The sequence below is a fragment of the Jatropha curcas genome, chromosome 10 (genome assembly GCF_041381405.1).
Source record: "Jatropha curcas cultivar XTBG-Jc1 chromosome 10, XTBG_Jcur_1.0, whole genome shotgun sequence".
In the NCBI taxonomy this organism is placed as follows: Eukaryota; Viridiplantae; Streptophyta; class Magnoliopsida; order Malpighiales; family Euphorbiaceae; genus Jatropha; species Jatropha curcas.
In genome coordinates, this window is record NC_143160.1 from 2,295,584 (window position 1) to 2,316,405 (window position 20,822).

At 36.8% G+C, this 20,822-nt stretch overlaps 5 protein-coding genes across 10 annotated transcripts in view; 4 read left to right on the top strand and 1 right to left on the bottom strand.

Moving 5' to 3' along the window:
* MSH3 (homolog of DNA mismatch repair protein MSH3) overlaps positions 1-2,122 on the top strand; it is a 7,350-nt gene extending 5,228 nt beyond the window's left edge. Inside the window, exons 10-13 of one of the 2 annotated variants that reach the window (XM_089715415.1) lie at positions 96-245; positions 631-1,104; positions 1,350-1,751; positions 1,860-2,122. In XM_089715415.1, coding sequence (XP_089571541.1) covers positions 96-245; positions 631-1,104; positions 1,350-1,673 — 948 coding nt within the window. In that variant the 3' untranslated portion in view covers positions 1,674-1,751; positions 1,860-2,122. The remainder of the gene's footprint in view (positions 1-95; positions 246-630; positions 1,105-1,349; positions 1,752-1,859) is intronic. The other variant, XM_012234881.3, reaches the window with a different exon arrangement.
* An 867-nt stretch (positions 2,123-2,989) lies between these two features.
* On the top strand, positions 2,990-3,703 carry LOC149492915 (uncharacterized). The gene has a single exon (XM_089726819.1). It carries the CDS (start codon positions 2,990-2,992, stop codon positions 3,701-3,703), a length of 714 nt encoding a protein of 237 aa, XP_089582945.1.
* A 4,653-nt stretch (positions 3,704-8,356) lies between these two features.
* LOC149492916 (splicing factor-like protein 1) lies at positions 8,357-8,776 on the top strand. Its single transcript, XM_089726821.1, has one exon. It carries the CDS (start codon positions 8,357-8,359, stop codon positions 8,774-8,776), a length of 420 nt encoding a protein of 139 aa, XP_089582947.1.
* A 934-nt stretch (positions 8,777-9,710) lies between these two features.
* LOC105648482 (single-stranded DNA endonuclease family protein) lies at positions 9,711-15,558 on the bottom strand. 5 transcript variants are annotated; one of them, XM_012234883.4, is made up of 14 exons: positions 15,346-15,558; positions 15,081-15,238; positions 14,668-14,729; positions 14,415-14,542; positions 14,076-14,127; positions 13,912-13,984; positions 13,749-13,822; positions 13,480-13,539; positions 13,204-13,351; positions 12,641-12,740; positions 11,907-11,989; positions 11,274-11,374; positions 10,645-10,775; positions 9,711-10,308 (listed from the first exon to the last, which is right to left on the bottom strand). In XM_012234883.4, exons 1-14 carry the CDS (start codon positions 15,411-15,413, stop codon positions 9,786-9,788), a joined length of 1,761 nt encoding a protein of 586 aa, XP_012090273.1. In that variant the 5' UTR covers positions 15,414-15,558; the 3' UTR covers positions 9,711-9,785. The 5 variants fall into 5 exon arrangements, with proteins under 5 accessions (XP_012090273.1, XP_020540854.1, XP_020540853.1 ...); XM_020685195.3 differs by lacking the exon at positions 15,346-15,558 and having other exon boundaries at positions 14,651-14,729; positions 15,081-15,167; XM_020685194.3 differs by lacking the exon at positions 15,346-15,558 and having other exon boundaries at positions 14,613-14,729; positions 15,081-15,167.
* Positions 15,559-16,361: 803 nt separating this feature from the next.
* LOC105648483 (RNI-like superfamily protein) lies at positions 16,362-20,273 on the top strand. Its single transcript, XM_012234885.3, has 3 exons — positions 16,362-16,742; positions 17,238-17,628; positions 19,428-20,273. Exons 2-3 carry the CDS (start codon positions 17,270-17,272, stop codon positions 19,984-19,986), a joined length of 918 nt encoding a protein of 305 aa, XP_012090275.1. The 5' UTR covers positions 16,362-16,742; positions 17,238-17,269; the 3' UTR covers positions 19,987-20,273.
* The last annotated feature ends 549 nt before the right edge of the window (positions 20,274-20,822 follow it).

Genomic DNA, 20,822 nt, shown 5'->3' on the forward strand with positions numbered 1-20,822 from the left:
TTTTTTTTTTTGGGGGGGGGGGGGGGGGCACGGTGGAGCGGGAGGGGCTGCTACATTTTAAATTATCTATTGACCACTTTCAAAATTTTGACTAGGTTTTGGAGACCATGTTAGAAGACAATTTTGTCCCAAATGATACACATTTACATGCAGATGGAGAGTTTTGTCAGATTGTCACTGGACCCAACATGGGGGGAAAGAGTTGCTACATCCGCCAAGTTGCTCTCATTGCTTTGATGGCTCAGGTGGAGTGAGATTGATAAACCCTATTCTTATTTGTATAATGTTCTGGACTTAGTAGAGCCATTTCTTGAATCCCTCCTGATCTCTATGCAATGTGTTCTTGAAGGTTTTTTTCTTTAGGAATCCTGCATAGAGTATCCTAGCTTTCCCCATCATGTTAAAATTTTAAAGTTATATTTTTTAAGAACTTTCACTTTATGGGTACGACTCTAATCAGCCCGAACTTCTGCATCTTCTCTGAAAGTTTATCTATCAATTTGTTCCAACTATCTTTTCTTGATAGAATTGATCGTCTGTACTCTAGAGCTTCCCTCTTTATTGTTTTCAATTAACAAAACAAATCTGCTATAATTATCTTCATTCAAAGTTGTACTCTGATCCCTCTAGGTTGGTTCCTTTGTACCAGCATCATCAGCAAAACTGCATGTACTAGATGGTATATACACTAGAATGGGAGCTTCTGACAGTATCCAACAAGGGAGAAGTACCTTTTTAGAAGAGTTGAGTGAGGCTTCTAATATACTCCACAAATGCACGGCAAATTCACTCGTTATCATTGATGAGCTAGGTAGAGGCACAAGTACACATGATGGTGAAGCTATTGCTTATGCTACATTACACCATCTGTTGGAACAGAAAAAATGCTTGGTCCTTTTTGTAACGCACTATACTAAAATTGCTGAGATAAAAAATGAATTCCCCAGTTCTGTGGGGGCTTATCATGTTTCATATCTTACATCGGAGAAAAATTTGGGTGTCACGGGCTCAAAATTTGACAATGAAGATGTCACTTACCTTTATAAACTGGTGCCTGGAGTGTCAGGGAGGAGTTTCGGGTTTAAGGTCGCTCAGCTGGCACAGGTAAGATCTATCTCTATGTGAGCACGTTAAGAAAGCTGATATTCTTCATATAAATTCATTAGCTAGCTAATGAATGAAGTGTGCACTGCTGTGATAAATATTATTACGGTGCTCACTTCAGAGTTCAGATTAGTCTGGAAGGTGCTGGCTTATTTTAGACAGTTGTTTGAGTTAATATGAATTCTATATGAGAAGGGGGGAAAAAGGAAAACATATACATAAAAGAACTCTAATTTCTATTGCAGTTACCTTCATCATGTATTAGACGGGCATCTGTCATGGCTGCAAGGCTGGAAATGGTGGTAAGCCACAGAATGGAAGACAAATTAGTTAGAAGGCAGTTGCTAGAAACACCGACAAGTGATCAACAACAAGAAACATGGGAGAAAACTTCAGAATCTCCTGATTGCTTTCATTCAGGAAAGATAGAGAAATACGAAGAATTAGATAATGATTATCAGAAGCTCTTTCTGAACTTGAAATTTGCAATGCTTGATGGAGACTCTGCTAAAAGCTTCCAGTACTTGGAGAATGCTAGAAACATAGCAAAGGCATTAATAATTAGGTAAAGTTGAGTTTCTTTCACTCCTTTCAAGTAAACATTTCTGCCGAAAGCTATCAGGTGCAAGGGCATGGTTCTTCCAAATGTAAGTAATGTGGATATGTCACCGCAAGCTTGTACACGTGCTCTTGCCCTTGATGATACAGTTTGTTGTCGCATTGTTTCTGACACGCCCTATCCTGTGCATTTTCAGATAAAAATGCAAGTCCTCAAGATGAGACAGCATGACGATGGGTAAAGAGTCTGAAACGCCGAGTCCTCAGTTATGGAGCGATGGATAGAGCGTTGAGCTTTCAGCGTTCCAAAGGCTGACTCGCTCTTTATTTATGTAGGATTCTTGTATCAGAATTTTGTCTATAAAGAATTAGAAAATCTATCACATTGATAATTTATGGACCTCCAATCCATTGAACTTTAATCTGTATATTTTGTCATGCAATTAGAGAGCCTTTAATATTTATTAGTGTTAAGATTAAGTTAAGGAGAAAAACACAATCAAATTACTTAAATAATTAGCATGGCTAGTCTTTTTTTTTTTTTTTGCCGTAGAACAGAAGGTGATGTTGAAGGGAATGAAGTGGATCATTACTCTTATAGTTGGAGTCGCCCACTGTTATCCATATATTTGTTTCTATCTAAATATATAAAAATTGAATGAATCTCGTCCGCCTACTGTGTCAAATCAAGAAAATTGGTTTTTATATTACCTTTTAATTTTTTTTTTTTAATTTTAAACATTAATTAAATCAATATTAATATTAATATAGTTGATAATATTAAATGTTCTTCAGTTTTTTTTTAATAATAACTATATAATTAATATAATTAATATTATTTCTAATAATAAAAACTTTCATTTTTTTAATCTAATTAATAATATTAAATGCTTTTAGTATTTTAATATTAAATTAAAAAATTAAGTCGAGGAAGGAAAAAAAAAAAGAAAAAAGAAAAGAAAGGTTCTCCTAAATTTGGATTATGGTGAATTTGCAATTCAATCTTAGCCGTCAATTTGTGTGAGACCCACTCACAACTATACCGTGAGCCCGTCACAAGCTTGAAAGGAATAACTGGATCGTCTGATTCAATTAGTTGACGTCTCATCTGAGCCTGGGGTTGGGCTTGAGGCAATTCCAGTCCCACAAAGCAAAACAAGCATAGGAGTTGATTTAGCAAAACTCTACATTTGCTACCTGCCTCGAGCCACGGATGAAAATAGTTTGATAAAGCTGTTTGCTCCATTTGGCGAAATCACCCAAGCAATAGTGATAAGAGATCGATTTACTGGAATCAGCAAAGGTTTTGGCTCTGTCCATTTTAAAAATGCCAGCGAGGCAGCAGTGCTATGGCACACATGGAAGTGAAGTGGACGGGCATGTTTTAGCTGTAAGGGTAGCTGACTATCATACAGTTACAACATCCTCAATGCCATCTTCCCTTAGCAACTCATTGCAAGTTTCCCCTAGGCTTGGATCAGGTTCAAATTTAGCTGAGGGAAGTAGGCCTAACACTACAAATCTCATTGTTTCCTCTCTACCTCGAGCTGTGGATGAAACTTATTTGATACTACTATTTGCTTGCTTTGGAAAAATCATCCGTGCAAAAGTGGTCAGGGATGATACAACTGGAATCAGCAAAGGAACTGGCTTTGTTTATTTTGAGAATGCTAGTGATGCAGAAATGGCTAGGACACAGATGAATGGTTACATGTTAGAAGGGCATATGTTGAAAGTCGATTTAGCTGGACCACCACCTGTTACCAGGTTTTCGCATACCTCAACTCCAGTTGAAAGTATTAAACCCCATAAAAAAATTGATGATGCAAATATCTTTATTCGCTGTATGCCTGAAGATGTGGATGAAAATTATCTGACATTGTTGTTTTCTCCCTACGGTAAGATCATCGGAATCAATTTGATGAAGGATCAGTCAGGACACAGGAATGGTTATGGCTTTATTTCTTTTGGAAATGCTAGTGATGCAGCTATGGCTATTACACACATGAATGGGTTCAAAATCAAAGGGCATTCATTGTAACAAGAAAGGTTTCTATATATGTTAAATTGAATTGATGTTTACAATATACAGCAGAGTATATATACAAGTTATGGATTAGAATACACTCCTATATTTACGTAACATAAATCTATCTACACAACAGAATTTGATAGATTCTGTTTAACACCAGTATTCTGTTTTAACTAGCTGGAACTTCATCCTTACCCAATACACCCCCGCAAGATGGCAGTCGATCTCGGACGCCAATCTTGTCTCGTTGCTTCAGAAAGGCCAGCTTCGACAGGGGCTTGGTTAACATATCAGCTAGCTGTTCTTTGGTGGAAACATATTGAACACGTAACATACCATCTTGAACTTGTTGACGAACAAAGTGATAGTCAAGAGCTAAATGTTTCATTCTAGAATGAAAAACAGGATTTTCAGCAACATACTTAGCTCCTAGATTATCACAGTAAATGACCGGTACATGTGAAAGCTGAACATGCATTTCAGATAGCAAATTTTTGATCCATATAATATCCGCAGATGTGTTTGCCACGGACCTGTACTCTGCCTCTGTAGAGGAGCGAGCTACAGAGGCTTGCTTCTTTGAACTCCATGCAATCGGGTTCTTCCCAAGGTATATGACATGGGCACCAGTAGACCGTCGATCATCAATGTTACCAGCCCAATCCGAGTCAGAAAACGCATGAAGAGTCATTGGAGAGGAAGAGTAAAGCTGTATCCCATAAGAACTTGTACCGTTCAAGTAACGCAGCAAGCGTTTTAAAGCAGCCCAGTGATTGATAGTTGGCTTGGAGCTATATTGAGCTAATCGATTTACTGCAAAAGCAATATCTGGACGCGTGAGCAGTAAATACTGAAGGCTACCAACAACCATTCTATATTGCGTTGGATTGTCATACTCTGAGGAGTCATTCTTTGCCAACGTTATTGACAATGTCATTGGGGAAGGTGCAGCTTTCGATTCATGCATACCCACCTTTTCCAATAGTTCTTGAATATAATTTTCTTGTGATAAGAAAATTCCAGTGGGACTTCGGGAAACCTCAACACCCAAAAAGAAATGCAGCTCACCCAGATCCTTAATCGAAAACCGTTTACCAAAGTCAATAATAAAACGATCAACAATGGCAGCATCATTCCCTGTTATAATTATGTCATCGACATAGATTAATATATAAAGAACAACCCCTGTAAGAGCATAAACAAACAGACATGTATCAGCCTTGGACTGCTCGAAACCAAACTCACGCAAAGCAGTTACCAATTCAGTATACCAGGTTCGTGGAGCCTGTTTCAACCCATACAACGATTTTCGGAGATGACAAACAAAATGAGGATATTTGGCATCAACAAATCCATGTGGCTGTTCCATAAACACTTCTTCCGTCAATTTGCCATGAAGAAAGGCATTATTGACATCAACCTGTCGCAAGTTCCACCCATTAACAACAGCAAGTGATAAGAGAATACGGACAGTTGGATGTTTAGCCACTGGGGCAAATGTCTGATCATAATCCAAGCCTGGTCTTTGAGTAAAACCACGAGCGACCAAACGTGCTTTGTAACGCACGGGAACCCCTTTAGAATCACATTTTATCCGAAACAACCACTTACAGCTGACTATATTGGAGGCTTTGTCAGAAGGAACCAACGTCCAGGTGTGTTGTTTCATAAGTGCAGTATACTCTTCCTCCATGGCTCGTCGCCACTGAGGATCTTTCAAAGCTTGAGCAACATTCTTAGGAACAAAGAATTTTTGATTTTCTCGCACAACAGTATGAAGATTCAGTCTCTGAATTGGTTTTGTGATATTATTTTTCCCCCTGGTAATCATAGAATGACTTGGCTGAACCACAGGAACAGATACAGGTATAATACTCTGCTCAACATCAGGCGCAGGAATAGGGGTAGGAATGGAAACAGTAGGTGAAGGGAAGAAATCCATACCTGTACTGCATAACGCAGGAGATTGCAAATTGGTGGAGGTTTGATGGGACAACCGAGAAGCCGAAGAATGGAACCTTGAATCCTGCACAAAATTGGAAGAACGAGTAGCTGGCAAAATATAGTGAAGCGGTGACCAAACATCAATCGAATCAGAATTTGGACTAGAATTAGGAGACTTTTGGAACGTAGGATATGGAAACGTAAATTCAACAAAATCAACATGTCTAGATATGTAAAGCTTATTTGCAACAGGATCATAACACTGAAAAGCACTTCTATTGACAGAATAACCCAAAAAGACACATGGTGTTGAGCGTTTTTCTAATTTATTAGAAGTGTATGGCCGAATCCAGGGGTAACACAAGCAGCCAAAGACTTTTAATTTGGTGTAATTCGGCTCTTTGTTATGAAGTTTAAAAAATGGTGATTGATTGTGAAGAATCGGAGAAGGCATTCGATTTATCAAATAAACTGCAGTATGAAACGCAAAAGACCAGAATTCAAGAGGTAAATCAGCTTGATGGAGAAGAGTTAACCCAGTTTCGACAATATGCCGATGTCGACGCTCAGCAATAGCATTGTGCTCAGGTGTATAAGGCGGGGTCAGAAAATGGGAAACACCATGTGCTTGTAAGAAACTCGTAAGGTGAAGAAACTCACCTCCATTATCAGAATACAAAGATCCAATTTTCGTTTTAAAATGATTCTCAACCAAGGTTTTGAACACAGGAAAGATTGCAGACACTTCAGATTTACGTTTCAAAGTATATAGCCAGACATATTTAGTGTAGTGATCAACAAAGATAAGATAATAAGAAAAACCATCAATAGAAGTAACCGGTGCAGGTCCCCAAATATCGGAATAAATTAACTCCAAAGGAGCAGTACTAGACATTGACGAAATCGAAAAAGGATTTTTGTGCATTTTATTGCACTTACAGGAATTGCAGAAAAAATTATTATCAGACACAGACAAATTAAGGTGCCGTAGCATAAGACGCAAAATAGGAGTGGCCGGATGGCCAAACCGTTGATGCCATAAGGATGGTGAACGAGAAACAGTATGTAAAACTCGACTCGAAGAATTGCTAGAGACAGGCACTTGCTGCGGCCATTCATAGATTCCATTAACCGGTTTCCCTTCCACCAATCGCACCCCCGTGTTCAAATCCTTTACACAAAACATAAAAGGATTAAATGCAACCTCAACATTGTTAGCAGTACACAATTCATAAACAGAGATCAAATTTTTATCAAGAGCAGGAACACAAAGAACATTTTGTAACTGTAACGGTTTTGTTTTAGTCAAAAGCAAAGCAGAACCTTTATGAGAGATGGAATGAGCTGTACCATCACCAAGAACAACATCATCGGTTCCATCATATTCAGAATGAACAGCCATGTTTTGCACATCGTGAACCACATGCTGATTGGCCCCAGAATCCACTATCCATCGCGGATGAGCAGCAGAGTTGGTATTCACGCAATTGACTTGTGATTTAGCAACAGGTTTGGCCGGCGACGAAGATCCCTCAAACAGCCAGGGAAGCAATTTTTTCAGTTTGTAACATTGTTTGGTAGTGTGTCCAGGGCGATCACAAAATTGACAAGACACCTTGCCTTTAGAATTCGAAAAATTCCGATGACCAGACCCAGTTCCAGATCCACTGGGCTTGGAATTATGAAAAGCAGAACTTGGTCGGTTCTGCAGTGAATTTATAGTCGTTGGAGCCACAACTGTGGTAGCTGAGTGAGATAACTGACTTTCGAAGTCAGTAAGTTTAGCATATAACTCATCAAAAGAGACATCATTGTCCCTAGCCCTGAGTGCCGCCGCAACTTCTTTATAATCACTTGGTAAACCACGAAGAACATGAAGCAAGACTTCTCCCATAGAAACAGTCACACCTGCCAGTGCTAGCGTAGCAACGATAGTTTTAATACGCTGAAGATACTCAGTAGCAGTAGAACGACCCATCTTCGCATTGAACAAGGACTCTCTCAAGCTCATGATTCGAGCTTGAGACGGTTTGGCATACGTCTTCTCTAAAGTTCGCCACACAGCAAAAGATGTATTTTCACCAATAACAAATGAAATTAATTCAGGTGAGAGAGATGCAATAAGTGCACTGCGCAAGAGTTGATCTTGACGCAGCCAGAACGGGTCTGTGGCAAGAGTGGCTGGAATTTCAGTTTCAACAAATTTCATCAGATCATAGCCCACAAGCAATGAATACCACTGCGTATGCCAGGACTGATAATTAGTAGAGTTTAATTTGAGTGGTGCTTGAGCTGCAGAATTAATAGACACCAACTGGTTTTCTGCGTTTAGACTTAACGCAGTTGTGGGTATCACAGGAGTACCAGGAGATGTTGTTGATGGAGAAGGAGACTTTGAAGAGTCGTCACCCATTGCAACAAAGAAACTGAATTGATATAGAAAGAAAATTAGTAATCAGAAAAGCTTAGAGAGCGGAAGGCTCTGATACCATAACAAGAAAGGTTTCTATATATGTTAAATTGAATTGATGTTTACAATATACAGCAGAGTATATATACAAGTTATGGATTAGAATACACTCCTATATTTACGTAACATAAATCTATCTACACAACAGAATTTGATAGATTCTGTTTAACACCAGTATTCTGTTTTAACTAGCTGGAACTTCATCCTTACCCAATACATTGGAGGTGAGAGCAGCTGGGTTCTCGCTTATGACTGTACCCTCATCAATTCCTCCCAAAAGCAACTTGCAAGGTTCCTTTGGCCTGCCACTTGGTGCTCCTATTACTCACATAAATACCAGCAAAGAAATTGACCCTGCAAATCTGTATGTGGCCTATTTACCTCTAGCTGCAGATGAAAATTTTTTGATGCAGCTTTTTTCTTGTTTTGGTAAAATAGTTTCAGTTAGAGTGGCCAGGGACCATATTACTGTTAGCAAGTGTTACGGGTTTGTTAGTTTTGAAAGTGCAGCGAATGCAGCTGAGGCTATGACATACATGAATGGTTACATATTTGAAGGGCATATGTTGGCAGTAAGGGTAGCTGGTCTAAATCCATATGTTCTTCCACAATATTATTGTCCTACAGAAGCGCCCCAAAGCAATACAAGTGGAACAGCAGAGTCATGATCATCAGAAATCCGAGCCTCTAACAGAGATATGAATTTGTTTTCTTCCTCTATCCAAGGGCATGGAAATCTCTACAAGTAAGGCCTTTGGTTGTATTGATTCAAATGATGAAAGCAAGCTGCACTGATCTAATTATTGAATCTCGCATGGTAATGGAATCTCATGATAATTGAATAAAATAATTGAATCTCACATGATAATACAACTATATCAATGTGAGGGAATTGATTGATTTGCAATCTAATTATCAATTCTCCAGTAAAAAAGGCTACTTTCGCCATTGTTATTCACAAGTCAGAGATTTCTGTGTCATTTTCCTCTCTGCCACAATGTGCCGCTCGTCTTTAAAAGTTTCTCCTCTGCAGCTTTTATTTTCTCGAGATGAAACTATTTTTTTCTGATTCTCTTCCTTTTTCCTTTGATTTCTTATTGTCGGTTCGGTGACTGCCAATTTGCCGAACGCTCAACACAGGATTATACAAAGCAGAAGTTTTGCCGTCGCCCAAGACTTGAAAAAGTTTTATTCTAGATCTGTTTGGAGTGGGAGAAAGTCCCAGGAAAAACAAAACAATCACATAATTTAAGGAAAAATTAAAAGTGGTCAGAAAACGGGGAAAATTACTATTCACTCCCTGTAGTTTGGTAAAATCGACCTCTTATTCCCTGCCTTCGAAAATGATATTATTTGATCCTTATGGTTTGTAACTGTTGGACTAATTAGACCTGTAAAAAATTTGTACTTTTCCCGTTAAATGCTTAATTTCTAAATAAGTAAATAAATTTTATTTTTTCACTGGGTATTTCATGGGCAAAAGTACAAATTTTGCATAGACTGGTCAAGAGGGACAAACTTATTAGCACAATAACATCGACTGGTCAATTACAAAGTATACATTAAAGAAGACAGGAGGGAAATAATAATAAAATGATCAAATAAATAATACATTATTATTATTATTATTATTATTATTATTATTATTACCGCATTATCCAATATTTTCCATTGTCTTCAAGAAATGTCATCCTTAATGCTAGCTAGAAACAATCTAAGCTCTCTTGCCTTTCTCACATGTTCAGGTGACGCTTCAGTTTCTGATTCACTCGAATCTATCAACTCAATACATTGTTTGCCGACTCGTTGAAATCTAGAGACTTTGCGGGCACGCACCGGTGGAGAAGGGCTCAAGAGATCAATTATCTCGTATTTTGCGAGACTAGGATCAGTATCAGAAGGAGGCAGGGCAGCATTGCTATCGGTAACACTTTGTTGTGACTCTACCATGTGTGGATGACCTGCAGTTGCAGTTGTGCTGTACTCCTCCGATATCATCTCTTTTGAGGGAAAGGAATCACTAGAAGTGGTGCTGCTTCCCGATTCAATGTCAAGCAACAAAGTTTGGAGTCTTAAATCAACTTCAGCCGCTGCTGATCTGTTTCTCGATTTCTTTGTTCTTGGGTTCCGGTTCTGATGATTTTGTTTCTTCCCCATAGCTCTTCTCTCCTCAAACTCAGCTATCTTTTCAGGACAAGCACTAAATATACACAACACAAAAGAAAAAAAAAAAAAAACAAATCAACCTTCAGAAACCCCAACTGAAAATAACATTACATTGATAACATTGAAAATGTTGGTAAAAAGTTCAGAAAAATAAGAAGAGATATTCACAGGTTTTATTTAACTACATGTTTTACTTGTCTTGTGTTTGTCTTTCTCTCAATCCATTTGTTTAATTAAATTATTTTCTTCCTCAATGTCATAAATTGGAAACTCTAAATTGTCAGACACCAAGCCTCCAACACTATGAAAAACAGGAAATCCATTTAACTCACATCCGTAATAGATAGATGGAAAATTAATAGTAATTTACCTGTCTATGAGATCAACAGGAACTATGGAGGTTTCAAGTCCATCTAACCCTTCCCACAACACCTCAAAGCATTCTCTTCCCTGAGCTTTTCTGCGTTTAACAATTCCAGATACAGGGCACTTAACCGGAATCTGCAAGTTGTAAGATTTTGCTATATGTTACATAATTGCATAAGAGATTATTAAAGATTTACAACACCATGATTATAGAGAACCTTTCAGTCTCAAAAGGTCAGAGCATAACAGGCTAAATTGTATGATTCGTTTGTTGATATGTTTCTAATTATTCTGTAATACTTTTGCAGTTAAGGTAAGTCATCGCGTAGTATATGATTGAAAGAATTAAACTTTGCTGGCATTTTATAAAATGCACGTGCTTCAGCCTTTGATCATCAATATTGACAAACAAAGGATGGCTTTGATTTTGAACTGCAGTAGGAAACAAAATAATGCATTTAGTTATCCTGGGAGTCACAACCTCAACCTAGCAACATAAAAATTTTCAAAAACATTACGCTGTGGCATTTTGCTGGATTGAGTGATGAAAAAATATTCTTTACATTCTAGCAACTGTCAATCTAGATTTAAGAAGATCAAGGATTGCTAATTTGTAATAGTGAACAATAGCACCTTGTCTGGAGGAGGCCTAACTCCTAGTTCTGAGGAAGTTCTCCGCAAATTGGCAAATCTCCGCAAATCTCCTTCAGCAATTTTCGGGAGGATATACTCATCTAAGCAAAGGAACAAAAAAAGGGTAACAAAAAAAAAAAATGATCTTCAATATGTCTCTTCTTGGTTAATTGACCAATCAAATGAAGGAGCCTAAAATAAATAATATTAACTAGACAACCCTCACTATAAAATTTAAACAAAATGATTATGTTGAAAAGGATGGAATATCTGATGCTCCTTTGATCAAAGATTCAGTGTCCCTCTCTCCCCACCAACATTTTGACTTTCAAAATTAACACTTGGTAACTTCAAAATCATAACAAATTTTAAAAACATCTTGCTGAACCACTTCCAGAAACTGTACTGATTTGGTTAAAGCAGATACTGTTATAATCAATCTATCAAGAAAATAAACTAACATTTGAACAAAATAGAAGTCAACGAGAAAGAAAAATGTTTAGATCTTGTAATCATGAGATTAAGAGAACTTCATGTAAACATAAAAATGACACTAACGTAAATCTTGCATTTGTAAAGTAGCAGATAAAACTTCTCTCTATGCCCACCAATTGTGAGAAGCAAAGAACAGACCTGTTTTCTCTGGTGGCCACGCAAAGAACTGAGCACATATTTGTTGAAGTGTGACTCGTTGGAATGGCAGCTGAACAAGAACCCTACCAAAGATTAAAAGAAACCAGAAAGGAGTTAAAAGGCACGGTTATGAAAAGAGGGACAAACTTGAGAAAATCCAAGTATCAAGTCAGTATAGAATAAGCTGGCAAGTTTTCAATTTCTACCACTTTTATGAACAGTAGGGATAGCATAAGAAACCTAATTACCTAGTTAGCATAGAATAGGCTGACAAGTCTTCATTCGTTTTCTACCAAAAAAGAGCACATCACAGACTCAAGTATCAACCATTTCTGAGAGGTGCAAATAGACTCTTTTCCTTGCAAATCCCTGAACTGATGAATATAATTCATGATACAAAATTAACTACATGAAGCTTTTGCAGTCTACAATCTTGTATTCATGCTAGAGAAAACTTCTCTATTTATAGCCTAAGAACAAAAGTTTTCAGGCTTTTCTATTGTGACCTCGCATAGGTTGAAACCATGAAAACATCTTCATTGGAATGCAAGGGGAATGCTCCACAAATCCAACTCTCCCAAAGCCCACAATGCAGAAAACATCGTGCAATTGGACATACAACAATAGAAAGGAAAATGGACAATATGAGTACATGAACATTTCTTTAATGCCATAATCTTATGCAGTAACTGCACAGTTAATGTAGGTAACAGGAGTAAGGCAAACATCATCACCTGTAGACTACATCTGAATCTGCTGAGTGGCACTTGGGCTTCAAATATGCATCAATTACTTGCAAAAACTGATTTGGCTCATCTATATTCTCCTCCCTTCCTACCACAAGCATCATGAACTTAAAGGAAAGTTCGAGCTACACTTTTCCACAATTAAACTATTGGAACTCTTCAATTTAATGAATAACCAGTCATCTAATGCAAATTACAGAGTTAGAAATGTGCTCATGTTACACACTTTACTATCTTAACTTCTAAATGTAATAAAGCTCAAGACATAAACCAGGTGTATACATATTATCCTGATTTTTACTATTAACTTTAAGTTTACTGTTTTTCAGAACATGTGTTAATGCTATGTCTAATTTCTAAATATATAATTTAACGAATAAAAGCTTTTGAACAAGAAATATCGAATTTAATAAGCATTTGATTAACCATTCCATTTTAAACTTAATTAAACTCTGAAACATGCTAAGCAAACCAGACAGAGCTTGCAGAAGTAAGATGTGACATTCAAGATTCGGGATTCAATAAGTTTAAGGGGTCTATTCTTGCATTACCATTAACGTTAAATTCAGGATGCAATGAGTTTGGCTGTGTCCTTTTCTTTGAATTTTTAGCTTTCTTAGCAAAGGATAATCCTTCTGATGCAATTCGTTGAAGGACATTATTGTCTCCAACAGACTTAACAATCTGGCAGGCTGACTCCTGTAGACGGAGAAAATGTGCTATAGATAAGCATTTATTACCTGCTTACTAGAATAATAGCAGGCATTCAGGAAAACATGAACAAGGCATCCAATCAAATTTTGAAGTAACAGAATACTGAGACATACTGGACCTAAGCCATGAATTCCCTCAGAGTAATCACTTCCAAGAAGAAGGGCTAGTGTTATCTGAAGACAATAAGATAACGAATAAACAAAATCTGTAATTTACAATCACATGAAAAATATACAAAAGATGGAAAAAGTTAACCATATGAACTTTCTACGAGTTACATTCAACTGGGAGATGAATCAAATGAGACACTCCCTAAATCCAAGACAGCAGTAACAGAACCATTCTCATAAAAGTAAATATGTTTCCTTGTTCGTTTAATTACCAATGAGTTCCTCCCAAAGCCGAGTTTTTTCTCTATATCTGCCATTTCATAACAAACTACATGACCTCCTTTCCCTAATTCATCAGAATGGTTAGCAATATTAATAATCAACTGAAAATTGATAACTAAATAGATCAGCAAGAAAAAATTGCCATATGCTCACCAAGGCATATGTCTCTGTACACTGTCCTTGCACCAAAAAGGAAGACGTCTGAATCTGAAGTGAAACATCCATCCTAACAATCGTCATGAAAATGATAGGTAAAATGAGGGTGCATATTCATAATTCCAAGTCAACTAAATTCAGAGTACAAAGTTCCTACTTACACACAGTGATTCTGAGTTTAGCAGTGCACATTGTGCTTCAGCTTCCTCAATTCTGAATATTGGAAAAAGTCAAAGAACTTGTCAAGTATTTCCACAATAAGGAAAGAAGGGCAGAAACTACCCTAAGTACCGGTTCTTATATTGTTGGTGGTCCAACAGATTCTTGTATTCCTTGCACCAAGGTTTGTCTAAAATAAAGCCATGCATGGCCATAAGGAGTGTTAATTCTTCAGCCTTATATGTCCTTGAAAAGTTTACATATTGTTATTATCTGCTATTCACTTTTTACCAAGTATGGAGAAGAACCAAAATAAAATAAAAATTTGACTACCAAATTACCCATCCAAGCAAGGGATTCCAAGTGCAAGTCCAAGGGCTTTTGCTTCTTTTATCATACGTGAGAACGCAGATCCCATATTTCTCCGAAGTGAACAAGCTTTTGTTGAATTTGTCTCATCCTGAGTAACCTACAGCACAAAGAAACCTTTTCCAATTTACCAAATAATAACAGAGAGGAAAATAATGAAAGATACTTACTACTGCATCTACAGGAGTAAAGACGATGGGCATTGTACAATGTTATGTGGTCAACCTCAATTCCTGACTTTAATCGTTGTCTGTAAGTGGCTAGTTTAATAGCAGGAATTGATCCATCTGCAAGGCAACAAACGGGAATGACATTAAAATATCAAAAGCATTACAAAGGATAAGGCTTTAGTTTAGTAAGCATTTGGTTTACTATTAGTCCATAGACACAAGGGTAAATTTTAATTTTAATGATAATTGATCAGAATTGCATCAAAGTTATGATGGATCCAACCTCATATTAGTAAAATAAAGAGGAAAAAAAAAATCATTTTTAGTAAGAGTTAAGTGTCGAGTCCCAGCATGAACAAGAACACGCCTTTGGATCAAGATTAATACACTCATTTACATTAAAAACAGAACCCCAGTTAATATACTTGACCAAACTTCACTCAGCAAAGGAGAAGTGGAGAACAATACCAGTAACGAAAATAAGGCTACAATTCAAAGCAATGAGAGCTCGAAGGCGGTGAAATAGACTCCTGAGATAGACCTTGTCTTGGATAGCGCAGTGTGATTTGTTCACGTTTTGAAGTTGAACCATCCAACAAGAGAGATCTATGCATAACCTTTTGTTTCTAAAACAAAGAATTGTTTAAAGAGAAAAAAGAATGAGATAGCATAAAACATAGAAGTGGTCTGCAAAATAAAAAGAAGAAGAAGAGAAGAGAAAATGGTCACTTACTGGAGATGTTGAAGTGGCAGGATTTTCTTGCATGATTCTAAGACATCCCATAAATTCTTGACTCCCATGTCTCTGATCTCTCTCTATCAGATACGTTGCAGAACTTCGTAGTAGAGGAAAGCTCTTGACGAGTTTGAATTTGAAATTCACCAATTTTATGTCTACAGAACAGACATTGTTCTGCAACTTGCGAGGGAACCAAACTAATCGGAACGACTTCGTTTTGTGACGAGGAGCTTCTAGCGAGGAAGCCGAAGCGGGGTGGAACTGGAAGAGGCCTGAGACCCTTTGGCCTATGGGCTTTGATCTCCCCAAGAAAGGTCCTACGTATAATTATTTTTCTATCTATTAGTGAATTAATATAATAGTAAACTATTAAATTAAAATAAAGTGAAGTCATACTTCAATATTTAATTTTTCATTATAAAATTTAAAAGAAAAAATAACAAAATGTAATTATAAAAATAATCTTAATTATAAAAATAAATGTCTTATCAACTAATAATTAATTTAATACACTTTCTTTCTTTCTTTCTCTATTTAATTGAACAAGTTGATTTTCTTCAATTAACCAAAGTCATGTCATTTTCATTGAGAGCAAAATTCCTTTCTCTTTCCAGTTATTTTAGGATGCAAGGCCAATGTGTGCAACACATGAGTCATGGCTCCCTACTAACTTTTTTACAACTAAAAAACAATAAAATGCACGTTTAGTTAACATCAAAAGACTCCAAATTAATATTATAAGAAAATTAATTAATTAATTTTATACTCATATTTGTCTATGTAATAATTTTAATTATATTATTAACTTGTCTTTTTTTTATAGAATTTTAATTATTGCATATTGGAAATAAATTCCACTAATTGATTAAATAATAACCTATAATTTCCTGGCATCTCCATGATCAGGTACTTCTCAGACTAGGAAAAAAAATTAATATATATATATATTTTTTATTACCATCAGCCAGAAACTTTTCGTGAAAGGACAAATAATACAGCATGGGTCCGAAATAGTAACTGTACTACAATAGTGGCTAGTAGATTCTTCACATCGCACCACGTGATGGGGAAGGAAGGAACGGACTGTAAGTAACTGGTAAATTTGACATTTCTGAGAGCCTGAAATGAAATAATACAAAGTTGGATTCTTTTGAACCAGAGAGACAACCATTTATTCAAGCATAGTCTGCATCTTCGTTTCCTTACTTCCCTAAGGCTGCGTTGCGTAGAGTTCGTTAAAAAAGTAAAGGTTTTTTTGGTAAAATCACGGCCTCGGAATCCGGTTGCCTTTCTTTATCTGTTACTTGTTTAGAAAAAACCGAACAAAATTTCTCTCTCCCTGGAAGCTGACACACATCGGCTTACACAGATAACATTTCATCTCTTAAAAGGTCTTTTTCTATCTTTTTTTCTTAATTTTATTTATATTTGTTTGTATGATTGAAGGAGAAACTGGATCTGTTTGGATCTAGATTTTTTTTTTCTTGTTCAAATATGGTGAAATGAGAGATCTGTTTGGAAATTGATCTTAACAATGTTAAAGGACTGGCTCTTCATGTTTTGATTTTTCTTTTTTAAATTGACTTTATGTATTTCATCAAGTACTTGAATTTGTAATTTGAAAATGAAAAGCATGCGACTTGAAGGATTAGTTCTGTTAATTTATTTTTATGTCCTATAATTCATTTTAAGCTGAATTATTGGGGTATTTTGTCTTTTTCCTATTTATATTTTGTTTTCTTCTTGGGGAAATTGAGTCTTTTTTTTCATCAATTTAGGCCTTCTTTCCCCAAATTCAATTTTAAACAACTCTCATTGTAAGTGACCTAACTTATGTGTATTATGAAACTAATGTGAAGTTTTATGTTTTATTGTTTATTGTCTAGGCTTGGTGTAGCACTGGAATGCTGTAAAAGTGATGGAGGAGGGTGATTCTGCAGTGAGGAGATGGGAGGATTTGGACACTGATATATTGGTGAAGATATTCCAGTCTTTTGACATTTTTCAATTAATTTCAGGCGTTGCTCACGTTTGCAGTGCATGGCGATTCGCCTGCAGCGATCCCTTGCTATGGAAGACGCTTGATTTGTCAATGTTGAAATCTAATTTCATCAAAATCCCCTTGGAGCCTTATGTGTATGTGGATGGCCGTTCTGATAAGACATTGACCCGAATCTTGAAGATATCCTTGAATCTTAGCCGGGGAAATATAACATCGTTGATTTTCCACTTCAATCTCTTTGTAAGCGATGAGCAGTTAACTTATACGGCTGAAAGGTGAGTTTGTAATATTATCCTAATTTTAAGAACTTTTAGTGTTTCTGATAATGCCAGTAATATATTTAGGTTTTGATTTTTAATATTTCCTTGTAAGGCAAACGAATTTAGGAATTATAGGTTGAATTGGATTCAGTACATCAATTTTTGAGAGGAAAACAATGCATTATTTTTTCCTTTGTCATGAAATAGCAGGTTCTACTTGCCCCATTGCATGTGAACTGTGCATTGGTAGGAGATCTGATTTATTCCTAATTAAGTCAATAAAAAGTGAAATTTGAGACAATTTAGCATTGGGCTGTGGTGTGGCAACAAGTAGGCAGAAGTGAGGGAGAGAGGGAAAAGAAGTTACAGCTACACCTGCCTTGGGAAGCAAATTAGGTTGTAGTTTCATTATTCAAGACTCGAGAAAATAACTCACTGGACCCAATTTTTGTTCTATTAATCTCAAATGGAAACTCTCTACAAGGCACTTACCCGGAAGAAACTTTGAATCTCTTAGTAAGAAAATTTCCTAAGAAATGCTATTATTTTTTAAATTAAAAATTTTTGCTAGAAAAATCTAGATATTTTCCAGGTACATATTCCTTTTGACCAAATGTCTTTCTACTCATAGTAATTAAAGGCACAAGGTGCACTTAAGCACAAAGGGTTATTGGTACCTAGGTGTTTGCCCCTAGGCAAAAGGCGTGCGCCTGAGCAAGGTGAGATGCAAAAAAGTAAAAAAATAGAACGTACATCAATCTGAAAATTATATTTTAAGATATTAAAGAAAAACCGAAAAAGATCAGACTGTGAAAGAAAAAGGTGCATCTTTATTGCACCTTGCGCTAGCGCGAAAGTGAGCACATAGTGACGTTGCCTGCTTCTAGGATAAGGCGCAAGCCTTGCGACTTAAGTATGGTGTGCCTTGAGCTCACCTTTAATAGCCATGTGTTTATGAATCTCCCATAGCTAGGGAACTTCTGCCATGACTTGACTAACTTTTAGGATGGCAACTTGTCCATCGGACCAGACCACCTTGTGTACGCAGGACCTCTGCTATTCCCTAAACCAAACCGTCAGTCACGGCCCTGGAGAACGACTTGTGGGAAATATAGAAAGACTTTCTGTGGTTTTGACTGTAGCTTTTCAGTTGGATATGTCCTATGAAACAGTGCAATAGTAGCTCATCGATCTTTGTTTTCCTGTTGCTAAAGTGCTTATGTGATATGGTTGAACAATAGATGTACAATATGATTATGGTATTTAGGCAACAAGGATGAAATGGATGCAACTGAGGCTCTTTGGATAATGCAAGACAGAAACCTGATGACCTTGATCTCTTTTCTTTCAGCTGCAGAGTTGATTAATATGGCATAATGTGTTCATGTGCGATTCTCTGTCATCGGTTTTTGTTGTTTGCTCAGTGATTATGTCATCAGCTTTAATTTGCTAAACATAGCACGCATCAGTATCTATCATTTGTTGTAAGATAACTATGATAGAAGCATTACTTCTCATTTGCAATTTTAAGGAATGCAAAATAGTTAATCCTGTTATGGTGAAACTTATGTTCAACTTATATCTCAGTTTGATAATTCTACTCAGTTCAATAATTCTAACTTGTAATAATTATATATTTATTGTTTTTTATACAACAATGTGTACCATCTGGATCTTTTAGCTTAACTTTTCACCTGTTCTTGTTGTCCTCTTCCCTTTCTGAACATTTGGAAGCACTCTTGCTGCACATCCTTATATCTGGACTCTGGAGATTCATTTTGTGTGCTCTAAGCCACTCTCTTCCTCTTTTCCAGGTGTCCGCAACTTAGAAGACTTGTTTTGCCTGCATGGAATCGAATAAAAAAGACTGGAATATGCAAGGCTATACGTATGTGGAGAGATCTTGAATCATTGACAATGCCTAGCATAGCAAATCCCCATTATCTCATTGAGGAAATTGCTAATAATTGTAGTAACTTCAGAGAACTAAAGGTCATGGGCCCTTTTGACATTTCCTTTGCAGCCGCACTAGCAACATATCTTCCAAATTTAAAAGTTTTGAGCCTGCGATGTTCAATGCTATTTAGAGATGCGTTGATCCGTATCTTAGATGATTTGCAACATCTAGAAGTGCTCAACATATCACACTGCCTTCTGATTGAAATCCAGCCGCCTCCTGCGCCAAGACGAATTACTAGGGAGCTTGATCAAATTATCCTGGACAGGGCTTCTCGGTTACGTGAATTCTTAATATGCACGGAAGACTCCTGTGTTATGTGCCAGAGGACGAAAAGGGATGAAGGACTCATGCGGTGGTACAAGTATGAGGAAGGTTTGTGGAAGGCCGATGAGGTGAGCTCTCTTGCTCTTTGATTGGAGCAGTCTGAGATCATATTTTAGCAACTAAAATCTGTAGAACATGTGCCTTCTTCCAGATTATGCTTCCAGATTATGCTTTCTTCAATGCTAGAAACAGAATAAACTAATGTTTGAATGGACGTAGTTAAAAGCTGTCATCAATGAGTGGTTGTGATAAAAGACATACTCAATGGGTAGTTGTGGAGGGGATTCTGAGGATTTGCGAAAATCTGCCACTATGGCTGAGATTGTTTGTAATTGTAGTAATAATGTAAATATATGGCAAATTACCCTTTCCGGTACGTTTCTTTTATTTATTTCTTGATATGCAATATCTTTCTCTTGTGTTTCGGTGGGGTGGGGTCTGAAGGAGCTAGAGTACATCGATTTATTATAAATGAGGCATATTCCTGATAATACACGTTGTTTATTGATTTATTTTTTTTGACAATCATTTTCATTTCTGTTCTGATCCTGTCGAGCCTCTAAAGCTAAAGCATTTTTTGCCCCTTTTGGCTGAGTAAGTTTTTGTCTGATTAAGAATATTTTATTCTGTTCTAAACTCCTAGTTGTTGTGCTGGTCTATCAGTCAAACCAGGCATGCTCTTAAGACGGGTTATTCTAGATTTCTGACTCAACAATGGTCAAATCTTCCGGTATCAAGGGGAATTTGGGAATATACATATTCTGTCAACAGTTTATTCTAAGTGAGTGTCTGAAGGTCAGGAATGCTAATTTTGAATCATATTCACATGCGCTCACCTTGACAAGTACATTAACAACGTCGTATTTTTATCTCAGTAGCTGCAAATTCTGTCTGAAAGCCACCTTTGCGGCTGTAATACAAGAAA

Excerpts from the sequence above, each read along its gene's own strand:
- LOC149492916 (XM_089726821.1), top strand. The coding sequence starts at position 8,357 with ATGACTGTACCCTCATCAATTCCTCCCAAAAGCAACTTGCAAGGTTCC.
- LOC105648482 (XM_012234883.4), bottom strand. The coding sequence starts at position 15,413 with ATGGGAGTCAAGAATTTATGGGATGTCTTAGAATCATGCAAGAAAATC. Across the intron at positions 15,239-15,345 it reads CTGCCACTTCAACATCTCCA|AAACAAAAGGTTATGCATAG; the intron begins GTAAGTGACCAT and ends TCTTTGTTTTAG. Across the intron at positions 10,776-11,273 it reads TTAGGCCTCCTCCAGACAAG|ATTCCGGTTAAGTGCCCTGT; the intron begins GTGCTATTGTTC and ends TACAACTTGCAG.
- LOC105648483 (XM_012234885.3), top strand. The coding sequence starts at position 17,270 with ATGGAGGAGGGTGATTCTGCAGTGAGGAGATGGGAGGATTTGGACACT. Across the intron at positions 17,629-19,427 it reads TTAACTTATACGGCTGAAAG|GTGTCCGCAACTTAGAAGAC; the intron begins GTGAGTTTGTAA and ends CCTCTTTTCCAG.
- LOC149492915 (XM_089726819.1), top strand. The coding sequence starts at position 2,990 with ATGCCAGCGAGGCAGCAGTGCTATGGCACACATGGAAGTGAAGTGGAC.